Source organism: Gymnodraco acuticeps, unplaced genomic scaffold (genome assembly GCF_902827175.1).
Source record: "Gymnodraco acuticeps unplaced genomic scaffold, fGymAcu1.1, whole genome shotgun sequence".
NCBI lineage: Eukaryota > Metazoa > Chordata > Actinopteri > Perciformes > Bathydraconidae > Gymnodraco > Gymnodraco acuticeps.
In genome coordinates, this window is record NW_022992040.1 from 198,276 (window position 1) to 218,056 (window position 19,781).

Consider the following 19,781-nt stretch of genomic DNA (forward strand, 5'->3'; position numbering starts at 1 on the left):
ACACTGAGAGCCCATGGGAGGCAGGAAGAGAGCGCATGTGGGACGTGCACGCACTCGTTCACACGGAGCTGCATGTAAACAGTCTGACTCGGCTGCAAACTGTCTGCCCAGCAGACTCTTTTATACTCGTTTCTGGCTTTTTAATCTTCACTTCAGTTGCAATTTAATCTCCTCAGCCTGTTGATATTACCATGACCTTTCTGCAGCTTGATGTGATTTTGTTTCATTTCCTTTCCCTCCTCCACGTCTCTGGTTTCCCTTTCCGTTCATCCCATAAGTTCTCTTGGCTCGAGCTTGCCTGTTCTCCGAGCCAATAATCTTAAAATCTCACACTTCACTACACAAACACACAAGCACATAAGTGACTCTCATGAGCTGGATGTCTTTGTTGCTCGTGTACATGATCCTGTCAGATGGATAACAGATTGACCCGTATCATTGAGTCATCCTGACTCAATACAAAATACAAAAGGTTTAAATAAATTACAACTTCAGCCTACACTGCAAAAACACATCAGGGCTGACAGTATATTAAAGTGATTCCCACAAAAAGTGTTCTTGTACCTCAGGGGATACTTTGGACCAGTGTTGTAGTCAAGTCACCAATTCACGAGTCCGAGTCCAGGACTCGAGTACTCCATCTCTGCATTGGACTAAATGGAATATCTGATTTCTTAGGAATTATTTCCACATATTGACTGTTGAACTGCAACCACAATTGAAAGTGCATTTTAACATGAAAATGTTTTAGAAAGCAGATACAAAATAATGGATAGTAGCTGCTAAAAGTGATGGATGAACTGAAATTAGGTAAATACCATACAGTAGATACAGTGTTCTGAAAGTACTGGATTAGAGGTTAACATTGATAAATATAATAAATAATTGGGTTGTATAAATGCAAAAAAAGTTCTTACAAATTGACAATTTGTTGCAACAATATCTACTTTTATATAATTAATGTTGTTAAATACTATGGGTTGAAATAATGATGGATGTTCCAAATTAGTCATCATTCATCTTTTCATCTGTTTGGGTTTTGAAAGCACATTAAACCACTGGTCTAATATATCCATGAAGCCAAGAGGCTCCAACAAGAGGATACACAAGAGTTGAAGCCCAGGAGAGTAGAACAAACCTCAGAGCTCTGTTGTCTCTCCCTCACAACCATTATACTAACAAAAGACAAACAACTGTCTCCACTGAAATGCAAGCTGACAGACGCATTCCCCAAACACCAGCGTACTGGCAGAGGCATCAGAGTTAAATGTCATACACGGTGTCAGACACTGTTCTCAGGACCGAGACACAATGAACCACCCTGCGGGCCTCCTCTTCTTTCCTCCTACTCATCTCTTTTAATTTCCACTTCCCACACACTTCTTGTTACTGTTTGAACAAGGTCTGTCTCTCACTGAGTCCTCTCATCTCTCTTCTGTTCTGTCACCATTCGGTTCCTTCTGCGCCTTGTAGGTCGCGATCTGAGGCTTTGACATGTACAGAAGATTCTGCTACTGTAATATGGTGAACTCTGAACAACAGCAGATGGGAGAGCTAGAGATAGACATCCCCACACTGAAAGAGACAGAGATAAGAGCGAGAGAGAAGAAAAGGAACGGTGCATGTCTGTGATTTGGGGAAAATGGCTTCTGTTTCCAGGAGCAATTAAGCTTTGAAGCTGAGCACTTCACCACTGACCGTCTCCCCTCTCTTCCTCTCACTCTTCGTCTCTTGCAGATACAGAGATTCCCGCTCTGTCAACACGTCCACACATCACTCAAAAAGCTGTGAGAATAATGAAGTTCCCCCCTCTGTTCTCTACACTGTGGGAACTCTCAGCAGTTCAGTAACACTGTGTGACAGACAGCACACACACTGTCTTGCTTACTGGGGTAAAACACACTCTTGGTATGTTTTCCTCTGACAGCAGACAAACACTTCCTCGAATGCACTGACAACCTTCCACACATTTCCAACAAAATGTTTAAAAAGCTCCAGGTGCCATACTTGTTATCTCAGGTGAGTTCATGCCTTTCATGCTTACCTCTCAGTCTTTTGTCTTGCAGTTGTTCTGCGACCCCCACCCCTCCTTTCCTCTCCTTGTCTTTTATGCACAGTTTTTCACAGGCAAACACTCTCAAACATCCTCCATCTCAACGCTTACCTTTGTCTCCCTCCTTCTTCTGCGCCCACGCTCGCTCCGAAAAGTCCGCCTGGGTCAGCCACGCAGAGGTAACCAAGCTGCGCCAGAGAGAGTGAGAGAGACTGTGATGAGCAGATGCAGATAGGAGACACACATGAAGGGAGGGGGTCTAGCAGTGTGCAAATTGGATGCTGGGAAGGAAGGAAGGAAGGAAGGAAGGAAGGAAGTGAAGGAAGGAAGGAAAGAGAAGGAGGAGGGGAAAAGAGGGAGGGCTGGTCTGGTATTAATATGACGCAGAGGCAGGAGTCAGAGGCACTTTTCCTCTCTCCTCTCCAGCCCCATCCCTCCATACCCACCAAGAGAGAGGAGAGAGGGCACTGTATCCATGGCAACGGCAGAGCAGCTGTAGGTAGCAGTCGAGGAGTGTGTTGGGTGGTGATCCTCTCTTTCTCCGTCTCTCTCACACACAGTCCAGCTCATAAGTCGTTCAGCTTTCCCTACAGAAGTACAGTACAGCCTAAGGTTTAGTGGGGTAAAAGCTGTAGAGGAAAGGAGCAGCAGTGGATTCATTATGACAGGACTGGTAATGAAAAGCAGACTGGTTGGGCCAGTTGTGTCTCAGACACGTGGGGAACAGGCACCAAGGAAGCACAAGTTAATCCTACTGTAACCGCCAGCATCACGTAATGGAATTAGTTACATTTGTGCTAAATAACGATTCTTATCATGCAGTTTACTCTCCCCACCTGATGGGGATAATGAGAAACATTACAAGCACCATGATATGACAGAATAAAGACAGTGATTTAAAACAAGAAGGGAACAAAATAACTGTCTCTGTGTGAAGCCAAAGCTGAAACGAGATTGTGAAAGAAAACAATACAAATGTAAATATGTCTTGGTGACGCAATCAATGGAATTTGACTACAGAAAACAACCATGCAGAACTTTCTCCTTGGGTTACTTGTTCTCCCTGAAACACAGGTACTGTCATTTAGGGAATTCTGACACAGCATTCCAACTATCTGTTATGCTACGCACTAAATTCTTTATTATTCCGCCGGGTTATTTTGCGCCTCTTCTTCTCCCATATTGAACATCGCAGAAACTCCGTTCAAACATCAAAACGTTCAGCTCGGTCGGAAATCGATGGCTATTAGTTTCATCATTCATAACTTTCGTAATTCCAGAGATACATCCCATAATTCATCAAATTTTTAACATGGAAGTCAATGGAGAAACTCTTCAGACTTCAACAATCTTCATGCAACTTCAACTGCTAACTGCTCCTTCTTCAACTGCCAACTGCTCCTTCATACTTTCACTCAGAAACCTCATTCCAACTTTAAAATGTTACACATCTTTCTGACATTATTCGTGTATCCAACTTTTAAATCTGATTCTTACTTTTAGATATATTAAACATTGTTCAGACCTTGGTAAAGAGGCCTTCTTCAGATTTTAGAGTGCGTGATGTCACAGCTAGAGTGGAGGACAGATTTAATTTTGCCTTCATATTTTCTTTTAAACCTGCCATAATTCCCAAACCCTACATTCCTGAGACATCATTTTTTTTACAAATGCCTCTTGAGGGCATGAAGTGACAAAAACGTTCAACATGTCTCCATTAAACCCAATTGTAAGTTCAGCCTCATCGATCCCCACCACAGCAGCCGCACAGTTAATCTGCCAAAAAGTCCACATTATTAACCCGAAAGTACACAAAAATTACACTTCAGATGCTCAAGTTCCTTGACATGCTTCACGCTTTGAAATTTCACCGATATCTGTTACGGTTCTTCAACAAAACGTTCACATGTAAGAGGTTTATCTCTCATTCAGAACAATGAAAATGCTCTCCTTTCACTGTCACCATGGAAACCTTTGATCTCTGGACAGTCATTAGCTCAAATATAAACACCTGTGTCATGGAACACGATGATGTCATAACTCCAACTGACATGCTCAGAGCAGCAGACTTCAGATAAGGGTTAATGATCCTGCCCTCAACAGCTCTACGTCAATTATGGGGTGTCATCATATGCCGTTTCCATGGAAACTCATCCCTCGCCATAAAAGACGATGTCGCTATACATTAACTCCTATGAAAATGTTCAAAAAGTGCTCAAACTTCACATGTGTGCTAACAGTCCAGCCGTGAAGACATCTACTACAGGACAGTTTTGAGATTTCTTCAAATGCCGTTGCCATGGCAACACAATGCTCACCATGAAACACGGTTTTCTCATAACTTCAGTGAAAACGGTGAAAAGCTCCAAACGGCCCAAAACTTCACAGGTTTGGTAACGATGCAGCCATCAACGCATCTAAGCGTATTATGGGATGTCATCAAATGCCATTGGCATGGCGACAGATCATTCGCCATCAAGTTAGTTCAAAAGTTTGCAGTTCAAATATTCTGCTGCTTTTCCAAGCCTTTTCACTTTCTTTTCTTCTCTCATCACACATTCAAGCCCCCAGTGTTCATATCATTTCAATCTAAATTCTTCACTTTCTGCTTACACATTAAAGCATAGCAGTTTAGCGTCAGCTTTTCAGCATAAAGCATTCCCACTAGCAATTTCTTCAGGAATTGCATTCTCTAGGTTTAGCATAGCCTTCTGTCCAGACATGTAAATGTTCCCCCTGTACATCACATGCAGCAAGTTGGGTATCATTCTCTTGCTCGACAAGCTTGTGAAGAACATGTGGACAGGAGGAGCCAGGGATTAATTTTCAAACCTTTAAATTGCTCTCAAAATGAATCAGTAAACTAACAGCATATATTATTAAATAAATGCCATATGCCTAAAAGGGTCATGTTCTTCAAACGAAAAACAGCAAGGGACCATATTGATCAGTGGACTCGTAATTGTTGCTAGAGGGAAAACTGGATGGATGCCAGAGAATTTACAACACACAGTACAGTGGGTCTGCAACCTAGTGTCTGTAGTTTCGTACAATAATACTAATTAAGCATAACGCGTAAATGAGTTTACTGAATAGCTGCAACAACAGGAAAGCTGTTAAAGAATGTAGAGGGATTTTAAAAAAATGTCAAACTGCGCACGTAGCTTTTTTAATTCTTCACACAGCAGACATTTAATGATATGTAAAACAGAGACACAGACAAAGAGTGAGTGTGAATGATTCTGCACGTGGTTGTGGCTGGACTCACCTCTAATCCATTTCTGCCTGTGGGATACAGGGAATTGCTGATGGCTTTTCAGTGACATGCAGAAGTGAGAAATACATCCTCGCCACTTTTGTATTCGACCCAATTTAATCCCCACCTCTGTTTCACAGCCTGTTTTCCTTTTTTACCCGCCTACTTTTTACCTTTCCTTTATGTATTATACCCAGTTACAAAAAGACATTCACCACATCCTTGGCTCTATAGGGAAATTAATTTTCTTTCCACTATTTTGTTAGTCCTCATTGGCCGATAGCCAATGTCCAATATATGCATCTCTGGGTCTACTTACTAGCTTTTCTTAGAGCTTTTCAAAGTATTTTTGAGTAAATCTAGTTTCCTCCATTTGTGTTTGTTCTACATTGTAAAAAATAATATGCTATAAATATTCAAATTCATCTTTCAAAAATAGATAAAAGCATATATAGTTGTTGCTGAACAGTGCCCACTGGTGCCACAAAGAACAATTACAGGCCAAATGAAATGCTAAAAGAGAGATAAAGTCAACTTGAACTGACTGACCTGATTCTTTGGTATTTTTAAGCAAAAAAACAACAATTAGCATTTAATAGCAGTATGATTATATACATACACTTTTAACACATTTAAATGAAAACATGATATACTATTACATTAAAGAGTAATTCCAATGCACTAATTTAAGTTTGAGAACTATAGAACAATTTGAAACAACGCCTTTCTTTTGAAATTAAAATCAAGGCCACAAGTAACAATTGTTTTCAGAATCAATGTCAATACGAGTCCAAGTAAACTTCTTCCATGTGTTGTTTTTTCCAACCAACAGTCCAAAACACCCAAATACTCTATTTATAAAGTATAATAATACAAACAGAGATATCAGCAAATTGTCACATTTAAGAAGCTGGGACCAGCAATTATTTGGCATTTGGATGAAACACCTACCTGCATGTATTTGCTGGAAAGGTTGTATTGCGGTTTCTTCTGTAACACTTAAAACTTGATATTAACACACTTCTTATTTTGTATTAACAGCTCGCAGATGCAATTATCAAACGTATTGCCTTGCCTCGTGTGCATTTGTGTCCACTTCTTTTTTCAGCAGGGATAAACAGCTAGCCACCACAAGGAAGTATAAACAACCGAAGAACTACAAAGAGACGTGTTCACGTAACCAACCCACTACCCCTAGCGTCACTTTGCGTCCTTTTGCCGGGAATGTCGGACCACGTGTGTCCTGCCGGCGTGCTTGTTCCTCTGGTCCTCGATTCATCTCTCCTCATTCCTAAACGAGTCGGGTCCAGGGAGTGTACCAGCAAGATGGCGGCGCGGTGGGGTGCAGGCGAGGATACGTTAACTGCATGTCATATGGATATGTTCCACATGGATACACTTGACGAGGTAAATAATATGTTATCTACTCTATTTCCTATCCTGTAAACCCACTGTTACTAGTTGTGTGTGTGTTTTAGAGGCTGGACAGAGCGTGTTGTGTGTATGAGTTGTACACTGCGCATGGGAAAAGTGACACGTGGATGCCACAGTAGTATCACTTGTAAAAACTTAATTCAGAAAGCACTCATTGTTTTGTAAAGAGTACAGCTCGATAGCTCGTTGGTGGTATAGGTTTGAAACAATACATACAGCTTCATTAAGAATGGGCTGGTGCTTTTTTAGCTGTATGTTAATGCTAGGAGGTGAGCCAGTAGCTTGTTGGTGAACGACGCAGGTTTTCTCCCTTTATAAAACAAGGAGTCGTTAATAAAAGAAGTGACAGTTGTGTATTTGTATTGGTAGTTGGCCTAGCATGCCCAATAAGTGTGTAATCAATATCAGTCATACGAATTTAAGCTGCATCCGTGTGCAAACGTGCTCTTACTGCTCATCCACTGACCCAGACACACGTGGTAACAATCACTACAAATGCTATTCAGCTGGCTTTATCATCACTGCAGTGAGGATGTTTAGCGTTATCCATGTCTTTGCTTAACAAAGGTTAACGTGCTAAATTATGCTCTGGTTGTAATAGGCTGCATGCCAGCACATTGCAGTAATGTGTCATCAACTCATTTATAGGACACACGATGATGAAGCTCATTTATATAGGGTACAATGGCTTAAATAAGAATGGTTAATTAAGACATGTTTGATTATGTAGCCTGACACTGCGGCAGTACACCACGTTTTCATTCAAAACCTGTGTATCCGGTATCTACATGTGGTTTAGTCGTGGTGGATCACATGTTGGCTTCATTTCACACATGCGCAGCTGGCACACATCAATATACTCTGTGTACACACACTCGCCATCCAAATACTTTATCAATAACTACCTGGCGTTTCTAACGTGTTATCAAATGTAGTCTCGTTTGGTACTTTTTGAAATATCATACAGGAGCTTATACGAGGGCACTGTTCATGTTTGTTTGTAATGCAACACGTGGGCTAGGTTGCTTCCTGTCGACTGGACGGGGCGAGGCGAGGATCAAAAATGTCTGCGCTCTGTGTGCATGCGTAGACAGCAACACGTGGGTTACTGTATGACTGCTTTCTTAGATCAAAGTTCACAATGTTATCATTTAGGTGTATTGCATAGTTCAACGATGTGCTAGACTTACTGTAGGTGTGCATATGATTTTAAAATCAGAAGAATTGTTATAAAACAATTGGGCACTTAACACAACATGCATTCCATGTATTTGTTTTCTTTGGACAAAGCTGTCAAAACAACTTATATTCTGTTCACACGTTATCTGTGAAGTTATATAACTTGTATTCATAATAAGTGTGTATGGGATTCCTGCATGGCCAATCAGTATCAATGTTCTTTTGTTTTTTTATTAGATTGTAGCCTACATGTCTTTGGTATTTTCTTTCCCTCTTCTTCTAGTTGAAAATAAAAACTCTTTTGCCATGTGGGGTTTCCTTTCTGTCATTTTCAAATGCCTCACTTGAGCTTCGGCTTACTCTCAGCTTCAACAACCAAATAAACAAGATTATTTTTTACAGATTTCACTGTCCAAATGTTACATTTTTAACAATATTTGCCAAACACATTTACACGTACAACACTGGGTTTTGTTAAAAATGTATTTGTTAACTTGTGTCTCCTCCCAGTCCAGTTGAAATTGAAATACAGCCAAGTGGTTCATATATTATACTTCAAAGATGTTTAACCCCTTAAATATATAATTAAGTGAGCTGTTAATACTGACTGTTTGCATTATTTGGTTTTTGTCTTTGAATTTGAAATACTTTGGGTTGAAACATTTGTTTTCAGATACAACAGCTTGTCTCTACTCTGTGTGTTGGTAACCCTAATATTGAAACTGTCCATGGCCAATCACAATTGTTTATCCTGAATCATGTTGCCAGTTTGGTCTGTCACACAACTGAAATGTTTTTTTTCCCTCTTTAGACTGATGGGCTGAGCCCCGCAGAGACTCTTGAGGCCCTTCAAAGCTGTTTAGACCCTTCGATTCTTTCCATCTTTGAGGACAGTCCAACAATAGAGGCAAGACCACTTTCACATGGTTGAACTTAAGTGTTACAAGAAGGTTCTCTAATGTGTCAGCAGTTGTTTGTTGATACTCCGCATTGACCTTTTTTTCCACGTGTGTATTTAGACTAAAGGAATAGACGAGGAAAGTGAAGCCACGCTGCTGACAGCCCTGACAGAGATTCTTGACAATGTGGACGATGAGAACCTGTCCCCATTTGACACGCTGCCTGATTCAGACCTGCTGTCGGGTCAAAAGGGCCGGGAACACTCTCCGGTGAGTGTCCGACAGCTGTCAGACATAACTCTTAAAGTGTCTCAAATACATTTGCTCTCATCATCCCCCATAATGGGTCTGGAAAGAGAACCTGCTGACCTCTATTTAAATAAACATGTGTATTATAGGTCTGTAAAGACTGTAGAAAAGTGTTTGTCATTAAGCTTTTGTTTATCTTTTATTCTCCAGCTCAGGAGATTGCTGTGTCTCTCACGTTCCCCTCCAGAGAAAGACACACGCTTTAGCTCAGGATCCTTCTCAACTGGAAAGGTAGCTTTACTTACTCATAAGTAACAAATATTACCTTGTGCAACAGACACATTTTTGAATGATATTTTATATATTTTCCCATCTGTACTCAGAGCCTACCTAGGCTACTGGCCGCATTCCAGAGAAGTGATGGGGAGGAAGACGAAGATGGCTCCCTCAGTCTGAGCCCAATGAGTCACAGTTTATCTCCTGACAGTGACCAGCTACAGTGGGAAGAACTGACCCTCCCACTTCCTGACACTTTTGAGCAGGAGGTAGAAGATGGTATTTCAGTTAGCCTAGGAGAGTTGGTCAGACATATGCACCCGTACTGTATGGCCTATAGTATGGAGGGTGACGAGGGGGAACAGATGTTGCCCGAAGGAGGCATCTTACTTGAAGTTGTAGACCAGGGTGAAAATGGAGAACCCATCTTTGCAATCCAAGATATGGATCTGCCGGGATCTTTTCCATTTAGAGAAGAAGAGCAGTTCTTAGAGCATGAAGCAGAAGAAGTTGCCTCTGACACTTCCGAGCATATAGTCGTTGACGATGAAGATGAAGTACAAGTTGTATCCCCTGTGACATCACACCTATGTTTAGATGTGAAAGATGCAATGGTCATCGAGAGACAGAAGGATGAGATAAGAGAGAAAAGTCCGTCTCGGAGAAAAAAGAAGAAAAAATGCAAGGAACAGCACCAACCCAAACCTGTGGAGGAAAGGGTCTTGAGGAGTGGCAAAGTAAGAAAGACGCCACAGGAATCTCTGAAAAAACTTGAAAGGTCAGTCAAAGAAAAGAAGAAAAACAAAGCCCAAAAGCTTCCTCTTGTCTCACCTCCAGCTCCCTCAACTGTAAAACCTAATAAATTAAATTCATGCCAAACTGAAATCACCACCAAAACACCTCAAATGAATGTGCACGTTGCCACACCCCCTAGCTGTTCCCCCTCAACATTGAGCTCCCAGCAGCCTGAAGAAATGCCTAAACAGCTGGCCCCTGAGAAGCTGGAAGTCTCATCAACAGTTCCCTCTGCTGTCCTGCCCCCTATGTCTTCAGAGAGCCCTGCAGCTGCTCCTACTCCAGCAACACCCCAGATGATGCCACCTATTAGTGAGGCCCTTCCTCCAGCATGCCCTGTAGTCCCAGAGCCTAAGCCTAAATCACTCAGTCTAGCAGAGTACCGGCGGCTCCGTCTGCAGAAGAAGCCAGCTCCGGTGGAAAAGGCAGACGACAACAGCACCAAGTGGCCCAGCCTTCCAGAGCTTCCTACAGAGCTTCCCCTCATCCCCTGCCTCCCCAACCCCAGCCCCAAAGACCTTCGACGCCCCAACCCCCAGCCAGAAGTGGTGGAGGTCCGGCCTGCCTGGCAGCCAAGGGGCCCATGTGCACCACCCACACCCGAGGCGCTGTTGGCGCCACCGGCCTACATGGTTGCCTCATCCAGCAAGGTTACACCTGTTCATAAACCCCAGCTAAGACCTGAACCTTCCAAAGCTTCTCTTCCCCAAAAGCAGTCGGTCCCCGTGCCTGAGTCAGCACAGAATTTACCCTCACATCATCATACCATAGCTCAACCTGCATCACCTTGTGTGCCTCAAAGCTCTGCGCCTCCAGCAGAAGGGAAATGCGCTCTCTCACTTTCAGGAAGAAATGGAGGAGTAGATGAAAGGCCCCGATCTCAGCCTGCATCTCCAAAGTCTGTAGAGCTCACCAAAACCTGTTCTAAAACCACTACAGAGGCGATCAAACCCATTGCTGCTACCACTGTGCCTGCGCCCAGTGCCCCCCAGAAGAACATTGTTGTTTTACAGAAGGTACCGGAGGTTACTGCTCCTAAGTCATTAAGGAACTCCATTACAACTGATGGCAAATCATCAAAACCCACAGTCAATGGTACCCAGATGAGTTCTCCTGCAGCTACCCAGCTGAAACCTGTTCTACTTGAAACTAAAGAGAAGCCCACTACAGCGGTGAAACCCCCGAAGGCAAAGAGCGCCACACAGGAGCTAATTGAGGCTTTCACCACAGAGATAGGTAAGCTTGAAGTTTAATACTTTTTTTTTTTACCAAGTATTGACAGTATTTTAAAGTAACACGTAGCCGTCACTACTTCAATTGAGCCTGTATCTAATTGATTGGCTGTTTATTAGGTATAATTTATATTTGAGTTTTTATGTTGTAATTGATACATAAGACCCTTTTTTTATTTTTTTATTTATAATTTTATTTTGTAGGTATTGAAGCTGCTGATCTGACCAGCTTGCTGGAGCAGTTTGAGGAAACCCAAGGTAACCAATAATGGCAGATTTTTATAGTATAATTTAGTTTATCACAATATTACACACTGCAGTTTTTTCCTCTCATACCACATTTCTGGCACAAGGGTTATTGTTTTGACCATAGCTTAGTGTGTCACATATTTGTGTACTAAGTTAAATGTTGTCAAGAGTATTTCTGGTTGGCGGCAGTGGGATTAAAGCTAGAAGGGCTAGATGACTAGAAGATGGTCATGAAGTGAAGGTTAATGTCCATTCCCTCGTATTTCTGACCAGCAAAGCTTGAATCTTATCTGATCTTCATAGAAAAGTGTGTTATAATGTTTTGTGTGGGGGCGGGGGACTTCGTATGGTTCAAAATGCATGATTTTGTTTCCTACTGAAACACTCCCCTTTAAGAGATGAGTGCTGCGGGGGGCAGAGGAGCTGCTTTGTGCTCTTGTCTGCTCAGCTGATGGAATTCTGCCCTGTCTGCAAATCCATTTAACTCTCGCCCTGCTGTCTTTGTTTGGCCGGATCTACAAGCCCCAAACCTAACATGTAGCTGGACTCTGTATGTGCCATTACTCATGTTAGTGGGCTTGTTGTTGAACCCTCATAGGGTGTATTATGTTAAGTGTGACCACATGGTGAATTCCCAAGGAAAATATTCAGTTTTAGTATTACAAGGGCTGAATAAAAGATGTACATGTACACCTGACATGCTGCAAGTTGTATAGTTCATCCTATAATAGTCAAGCTGAGTTTTTATCTATCATATTCCTTGTGTATTTGTTGTTATTTTGGGCTCATGCACTTATTTCCTTGTTCCTTCTCTCTCCAGCCAAGGAGGAGAAATGTGTGCTGGAGGTCTCTGGTAGAGCAGCAGCTGTAGGAAACTCGAGGTGAGTTACCCTACAGCTTTGAAGCTGCTCTGTGTGAGTGGAGTCTGGGTTTCTCTGAGACCTGTTGGTGTGTGTGGAAATTATGCACACACCTTTTGCCAAGACCTACCGCAAACCCTGCTTTTGTCTGGCCACAGTGATGGCCTTTTCAGGATTACATTTGTTCGACCTGGCTTCACGGGGTTTTTTTGTCTAGACTTGTCTACACTGTAATCAAGAAGTGGAAGCTACAATATTTACCAGTGATATACTAACGGCAACTGTTCTCGGTTTACAGTTTTGAGTCGGCTCCAGAGAGAACGGTTGTGGAGCATGTGAGAGATAATGACCTTTCGAGTCCTGCAGGTAACAAGAGTTTACTGTTTACATCTTGATGTGGCTATAACATTAGAAGATTGCACTGTCTTTGAACCTTGTTGGTCTCATCCATGACCTCTTAGGCCAAGCTACAGTGCTAAAGCAAATTCAGGCTTGTTCATAACTGGAGCCCCCTGGCAACACCCCCAGGTTGCTCTTTTAAATGCAAGTCACAGCTAATTCACCATTTTCACTTAAGCTTTAAGACAATTCCACTCAATTAAAATAACTGATATCAGAAAATACTGTTGTCTTCTTGTATGGCTTAATCAAACAGCACAATCATTAGGTATGGTGTTTTGAAATCATGCGTCATAGTCATAGATTTGCCACCTTGCCAAACAGATTACCAACTACCGTTTGAGTGTTTGGTTTAACTGTGGTGCACTTTATTTTCCGGTGTTTCAGCTTTGACTCCTCCAGCTACTCCCCCACACCAGATGTGGAAACCCCTGGCCGCTGTGGCCCTTCTCGGAAAGAGCAAGGTAGCTGAGGCCCAAAAGTTGAGCCCCGCCAAAGTTATCCAGATAGAAGCCCGGCCCTTGCCCTCAGCCAGGTCCCGCAGCAAACCCTATCCTGCTGCTGCTACTGTCTCCGCCGAGTTGGCATGCATGGACCACGACTATTGCCTCCCCAACAAAGGCCCTTCTGGAGAGCAAGGCAAGCGCTGGAATGTCAAACAGCCATCTTTTATCACTATTAAACCCATCAAGCAACCCACTACACAAACCCCTCTTGCTGCCCTGGCATTGTCTGCCACAAACTCTGTGATTAAAGCCCAAACACGAAAGCTTCCTCTGACAGAGCCCCTGGATCACAGGACTGGTATGACAGAGAGAAGCTCTGTCCTGGAGACTCCAGATGCTTCCCCTGCTCGGCAGGAGACTGATGTCACTGAGAAAGAAGGAGGCCCTAAGAGTGGGCATTCTGGGAGAACATACCGTCGACAAGCTGTTTCTCGCACACCCAGCCCCAGATCCAGTTCCAAAGAGAGGACTGGAGGCCGCTCTAGAAAAAGAAGATCCCATCATTCTCCCAGCCCCATGTCCAGCAGTTCAGAGTCTGACTCCCATTCCTCTAGATCTCGGTCTAGATCCCACTCTCCATCTAAGAAGAGGTTAGTTCCAAAGACATGAGACCCCGGGTTCATACAGCATCTTGATAACCATTTTAGGGTCATTATTTCCCTTGTTCATCCCTGGTATTCCTTCCTGTTTCCGTTCTAGGTATCGTCCTCATCAATCTGAAAGTAGTTCAAGCTCCTCGTCCCGTTCTTCCTCTCGGTCTTCTCCCTCGGTGTCCCGCTCCCCCCCCAGAAGGAGGAGGCGGTTCTCATATTCCTCCTCTCGTTCAGGCTCTTGGAGTCGCTCGAGATCACGCTCTGGGTCCCCTCACAGGCGAGCTCAGTGGAGCAGAACCAGAAGATTGTACAGGTGCGGTATATGAATCATGCCTATATGGTTGGTAGGGGCATCATGGATTGTATAGCTGTTTCAATAGTACATATTAAATATCAGGCAGTTTATTAAAAACGTTATCAATCAATGTTTATTTATATAGCCCAATATCACAAATGTTACATTTGTCTCAGTGGACTTCACAGTTTGTACAGAATATCAGTATGACAATACGACACCCTCTGTCCTTAGACCCTCACATCGTACAAGGAAAAACTTCCAGAGATGAACCCCACAGTTTAAAGGGGAAAATGGGAGAAACCTCAGGGAGAGCAACAGAGGAGGGATCCCTCTCCCAGGACGGGACAGACGTGCAATAGATGCTGTGTGTAAATCGAAGAGATAATACATTTTACAGCATAGGTAGTCCAAATGTTTGGAAATGCATGTGTCTGTAATAAGTTGAATCCACGAGGATGTCAACAATCCTGTGGGAGCCATCAGGGAAGTAGTATGATGAGTCAGGCAGGACCACAGAGACAGGTTCAGCCACGACTCGAAGTCCAGAACTCAGGATAGACTACTCAGGGTACAGACGGATAGAAGGAAGAAGTAAGTGTCCCCCGACAGCCTATAACAGCTAAACTAACATGTACATCAGAGTCCTGCACGGGTCTGATTTTCAAGACCCGCACCCGCGATGTGCAATACCGAACCCGCCCCGCTACCCGCCCATATTGCCAATTAGTTCCGCCACCCGACCCGTCGGCACAAGATCCGCAACCCGACCCGAACCCGCATATATATATATATATATATATATATATGAGCAGTGAAAACGTGCAATTATTAACACACGCAGTTGCATATTTGTCTCAAGAAGCGTGGGATGTTGGTTATTTCCTCCATCTAAGTCAGGGGTGGGCAACTTTGATGGTGGTGGGGGCCACATCATTGATGTACTGGCCACCAGGGGGCCGCAGATTCACTTGGAACACACGCACACAAAAATTCCATGTGTTAATTATTAACAAATATACTAATTCTCACATCTTCATTGACATTTTACAATCAAAGGGAACATCCCCAAAAAATGGGAACATCCTCTAATAAGCTCACTAAACAAATATCAGTTCACAGAAATTTTATTTCATTTTTACAAGTGGCATGTTTGTATTGAACAGGTTATTAAACAGTGGAAAAAAACTATTTTAAACTATTGGAAAGCACGGAAAATGTGTGTGTATTGAGATTAACCATTAGATGACATACACATGAAGTCATGAACACTAACCCAGACATTAGTTCTCTAACTTGAACCTAAAACACTTGTAGCCAGTCTCTGCATTCCCCTTATTCCACAATAAGGGGAATGTCAACACAGACACCTGTCAGCCCGCACTCTGCTGTTCCTCAGCACCACTCCCCCTCCCTCCCGCTGAAATTATGAATGAAAAGCGTAGTAATCATAGATAACACGGCAGGGTCCGTGACAGTTTGTTTTCATCTGATTTCAAATAAACAAAGTCTTGGTTTTAAAAATATTAAACTTGTTTCACCAAATTCAGATGATAAAAACAACTTTTAAGCTTGTAAAGGCATAATTACAAGAGGCAACTTAACGTCACAGCAGGCATAACAACAGCCGGTGTTTCTTGTGAGGGTTTCCCCGGGAAACAAACACAATACACACAAATGCGTCACAGATTATTTTGCGGTATTTGAAATCATCTACGCAGCTCGCGACGTAACTAGGAGTCTAGTGGACGGTATCAGTACTACAAGTAAACATTTTTTTTATTAATTACGTTGTTTATAAATTAATCTGAGGGCCGCAAAAAGAGGAGGTGGGAGCCGCATGCGGCCCGCGGGCCGCCATTTGCCCATCCCTGATCTAGGATGACACCAAAAGCCTCCCAGACATTGGATTTCGCTCTTGAGGAAGTGTTATTAAAAATGCTGTATTCTCCGCTAGAGAGCTTCACCTCAGCCATTTCAAATGTGGCGCGCTCAGCAGCAGATTGATGCGGTGTAGCGGTTATGATTATGTGTGTGGTCTTAGGATTTAAACATTAAACTAAATTATTATTATTTTAATATATTTATTATGCAACACCCGCGACCCAACCCGCATCATCTTTGTTTTACCCAGAACCGAACCCGGAAAAAAGCGTTTGAAAAAATACCACCCGCGAATCACTTTTTTTGCGGGGTACCCGACCCGATGCAGGACTCTGACGTACATGCACTCCCTTAGGATAGGTTGAGGGAAAGGGGTAGCAAGTAAGAAGTAAGGAACAGAGGTGGAGAGGCACAATGTCTCTACGTACATGCACTCCCTTAGGATAGGTTGAGGGAAAGGGGTAGCAAGTAAGAAGTAAGGAACAGAGGTGGAGAGGCACAATGTCTCTACGTACATGCACTCCCTTAGGATAGGGTGAGGGAAAAGGGTAGTAAGTAAGAAGTAGGGAACAGAGGTGAAGAGGCACAACGTGTCTACGTACATGCACTCCCTTAGGATAGGGTGAGGGGAAAACAGTAGGAATTAAGATGTATGCGCCACATCTATACCATGAGCGCATTGCTCCTAAAAAGCTTTTTGGCAGTGACACCAATCAACAGTTGTGCGTCGACTCGGCAGGGATCAAGGCACGTATATATCTTTCCCTGCTTCCACCGTCTACACACACAACCAAATTACATCTATACCAACGTGTCTACGTCAATGCACTCTTATTAGATTATTTTATCAACTATAAACTTTATCAAAAAGGAAGGTCTTAAGCGTACTCTTAAACGGATAGGGTGTCTGCCGCCCGAACACAAACTGGAAGCTGATTCCACAAAAGTGGAGCTTGATAAGAAAAGGCTCTGGCTCCCATTGTACTTTTAGAGACTCTAGGAACAACCAACAACCCTGCATTCTTGGAACGCAATGCCCTAGTAGGACAGTAGGGTATAATGAGTTCTTTAAGGTAAGATGGCGCCTGCCCATTAAGGGCTTTTGTAGGCGAGAAGAAGAATTTTAAATGCTATCCTGTGTGCTGTAGGGAGCCAGTGTAAGGCAGCCAGAACAGGAGTAATGTGGTCCCTTTTCCTAACTCTGGTTAGTACACGAGCTGCAGCATTTTGAATCAGCTGAAGCGACTTAACTGAATTTTTTGGTTTAAAGGTTTTATTTTGTCTTTCTTCAGCCCCTCGTGTATGACCAGCTATGCTCAAGCTGGAAAGAATAATGTTGAAGTGAAGAAATGCAAAGAGAAAGCCATCGTAAGTATTTGTTTCTCTTTAGTACACTGGTCTCAAAGCAAAGTTGTCAAAAATGTTGTTAGTCTGATGGACTATTTATTCCATCAGGAGGAGCGGCGGGTTGTTTACGTTGGTCGCATTCGGGGAACGATGACCCAAAAAGAACTTAGAGAACGCTTCTCTTTTTTTGGCGAGATTGAAGAATGCACCCTGCACTTTAGAGACCAAGGGTACGTACATAAACAGCTTCTGTAATGTACTGTTAATATCTTAATATGGCTATAACGTTACATTGCACTGTCTTTGAACCTTGTTGGTCTCATCCATGACCTCTTAGGCCAAGCTACAGTGCTAAAGCAAATTCAGGCTTGTTCATAACTGGAGCCCCCTGGCAACACCCCCAGGTTGCTCTTTTAAATGCAAGTCACAGCTCAAACTACGTACAATAGCAATTTTGACCTTTACTAGACCTCAGACAAACTTAACATGAATACAGGCTGATGGTTTGGTTATCTCTCACAGGGACAACTATGGGTTTGTGACTTATTACGACACCAAGAATGCATTCACGGCCATCGAGAATGGAAGCAAGCTACGCAAGTCCGATGAGCTTCCATTTGATCTCTGTTTTGGAGGAAGGAGACAGTTCTGCAAGTCAAACTATGCTGACCTGGGTAGGCATAAATCAACTGACACAAAGTTCCTGTAGCTCTTGCCAAGTTAATGTTAACCTATCAACATATTATTGATGTTGATTGTGATCATTACCATTTGAAGGGATCATCGCACTGCAGGTAGAAGCATACTGTCCTTAAAAGTGGATTACAATACACTAAAAGAATACATTAATATATTGTATAACACTTAGTATTTTGGTTTCACACCAGTCACCAAACTGCCTCCTTCATGGCTTGCCAGCAGGGCTGTAGCACCTATTGAAGAGACACAGGTCATGTCCCCTTTATTGATTTTACAATTGTGAAGGTTATGCTTGATGGGTTTTTAAATGTTGATTCTGATGTTGGTTTTCTGATGAAGTGTATTCCTTATATACTTTGGAAATGTTGGGGGGAAATTATGAGGCAATTTAAAATGGAATTGAAAGAATCATATTTTTCAGAGCTGGTCAAAGTTTAGGATGTGTTTTGCAGGTTGTATTTGGGCTTCAGCATTTATATAATCGACACTGGTCTCGAGTCTTTTTTAATCAAAGCTAACTTGTTTTTTCAGATTCGAGTAAGGATTACGATTCGTCGTCTGGGAAAGGAAAGTTTCAGACACTAGACTTCGACACTTTATTGAAGCAGGCCAAGCAGAATCAGAGGAGGTAACAGGAGGCCTTGCAGCAGGAAGCAGCTGACACTTACCTCAGAGCCAATGGATGGCTTCTCACCTGCAACACTGTCTTTACATTTAAGTTGTTGCCTTAGTTTTATTTTGTTTGTGTTTATTTTGTTTCTCAAAGCTTACACCTTCTATTGAAGTGAAGATTTGTAATGAAATAGTAAAATAAAAAAAAATGGAATGAGTCAAATTTAAATATTTTTTTTTAGTTTATTTAAATGTGCACATTTAAATTGTATTGAGAATCATTTTTAAAAGGGTAAAAGTACATGGGATGGAGCTCTCTAATTACTGGGACAGGTTGTGTTACATTGAATGTACTACGGACCTAAATAAATAATAACCTAAAATACTTTGCTTGATTTTCATTCCAACTGTCTGTATTCTTTAGTTACAATATTGAGAGGTATCGGCCCTTTTCACATACAAGTTGTCATGTTCCAAGAAAATATAGGTGTAACAAATAAAACCCTCAGGTTTCAGTATAAACACTGTTTTCTGCAAACGTATTGACTGTAGAAAAAGCACAGCTGATACAAATTCTGTAAAGTGTCCAAGAGAGCTGGCATGTAAAATACCTGAGTCCTGCAACTGGTTTACCTTAATCTATAAATGATGTGAACGCTGAAAGTTTCAAATGTTTTTACGGTATTTGAATGAGGCAAAATTGTCAGAGGTGCACCTCAGAATCAGAAAACCTTTATTAGTCCCACAGAGGGGAAATGTATGTTACAGCAGAAAAAGAGCCACATATAGCTTAATGTTACATGCATTAAAAAGTATGAAAGTGATATCATCTTTGAGATTAACTCTCCTAGTAGTGAGAATCACCATGGAAACATTTGATGTGGATAGAAGCAGTAGATTTATATTTGCTTAATAGTAATGTGACAGTGACACAAAGAAATACAATGACTTTTCAGATGTTCTC

General features: G+C 42.3%; 1 protein-coding gene and 2 non-coding genes across 6 annotated transcripts; all 3 read left to right on the forward strand.

Annotated features, from left to right (window-relative positions):
* The first annotated feature begins 6,488 nt into the window (after window positions 1-6,488).
* On the forward strand, window positions 6,489-19,203 carry pprc1 (PPARG related coactivator 1). Of its 4 annotated transcripts, XM_034201763.1 has the most exons (14): window positions 6,489-6,716; window positions 8,734-8,829; window positions 8,942-9,091; window positions 9,281-9,361; window positions 9,454-11,377; window positions 11,578-11,631; window positions 12,443-12,503; window positions 12,781-12,848; window positions 13,269-13,977; window positions 14,087-14,293; window positions 17,452-17,527; window positions 17,615-17,736; window positions 18,029-18,180; window positions 18,737-19,203. In XM_034201763.1, the coding sequence occupies exons 1-14, from the start codon at window positions 6,534-6,536 to the stop codon at window positions 18,835-18,837; spliced, it is 3,984 nt and encodes a 1,327-aa protein (XP_034057654.1). In that variant the 5' UTR covers window positions 6,489-6,533; the 3' UTR covers window positions 18,838-19,203. The 4 variants fall into 4 exon arrangements, with proteins under 4 accessions (XP_034057654.1, XP_034057656.1, XP_034057655.1 ...); XM_034201765.1 differs by lacking the exon at window positions 18,029-18,180; XM_034201764.1 differs by lacking the exon at window positions 11,578-11,631.
* Window positions 12,899-13,038, forward strand: LOC117536820. The gene has a single exon (XR_004567620.1). It is a non-coding gene; the product is annotated as a small nucleolar RNA SNORA50 (small nucleolar RNA).
* LOC117536821 lies at window positions 17,799-17,938 on the forward strand. The gene has a single exon (XR_004567621.1). It is a non-coding gene; the product is annotated as a small nucleolar RNA SNORA50 (small nucleolar RNA).
* Window positions 19,204-19,781: the final 578 nt, after the last annotated feature.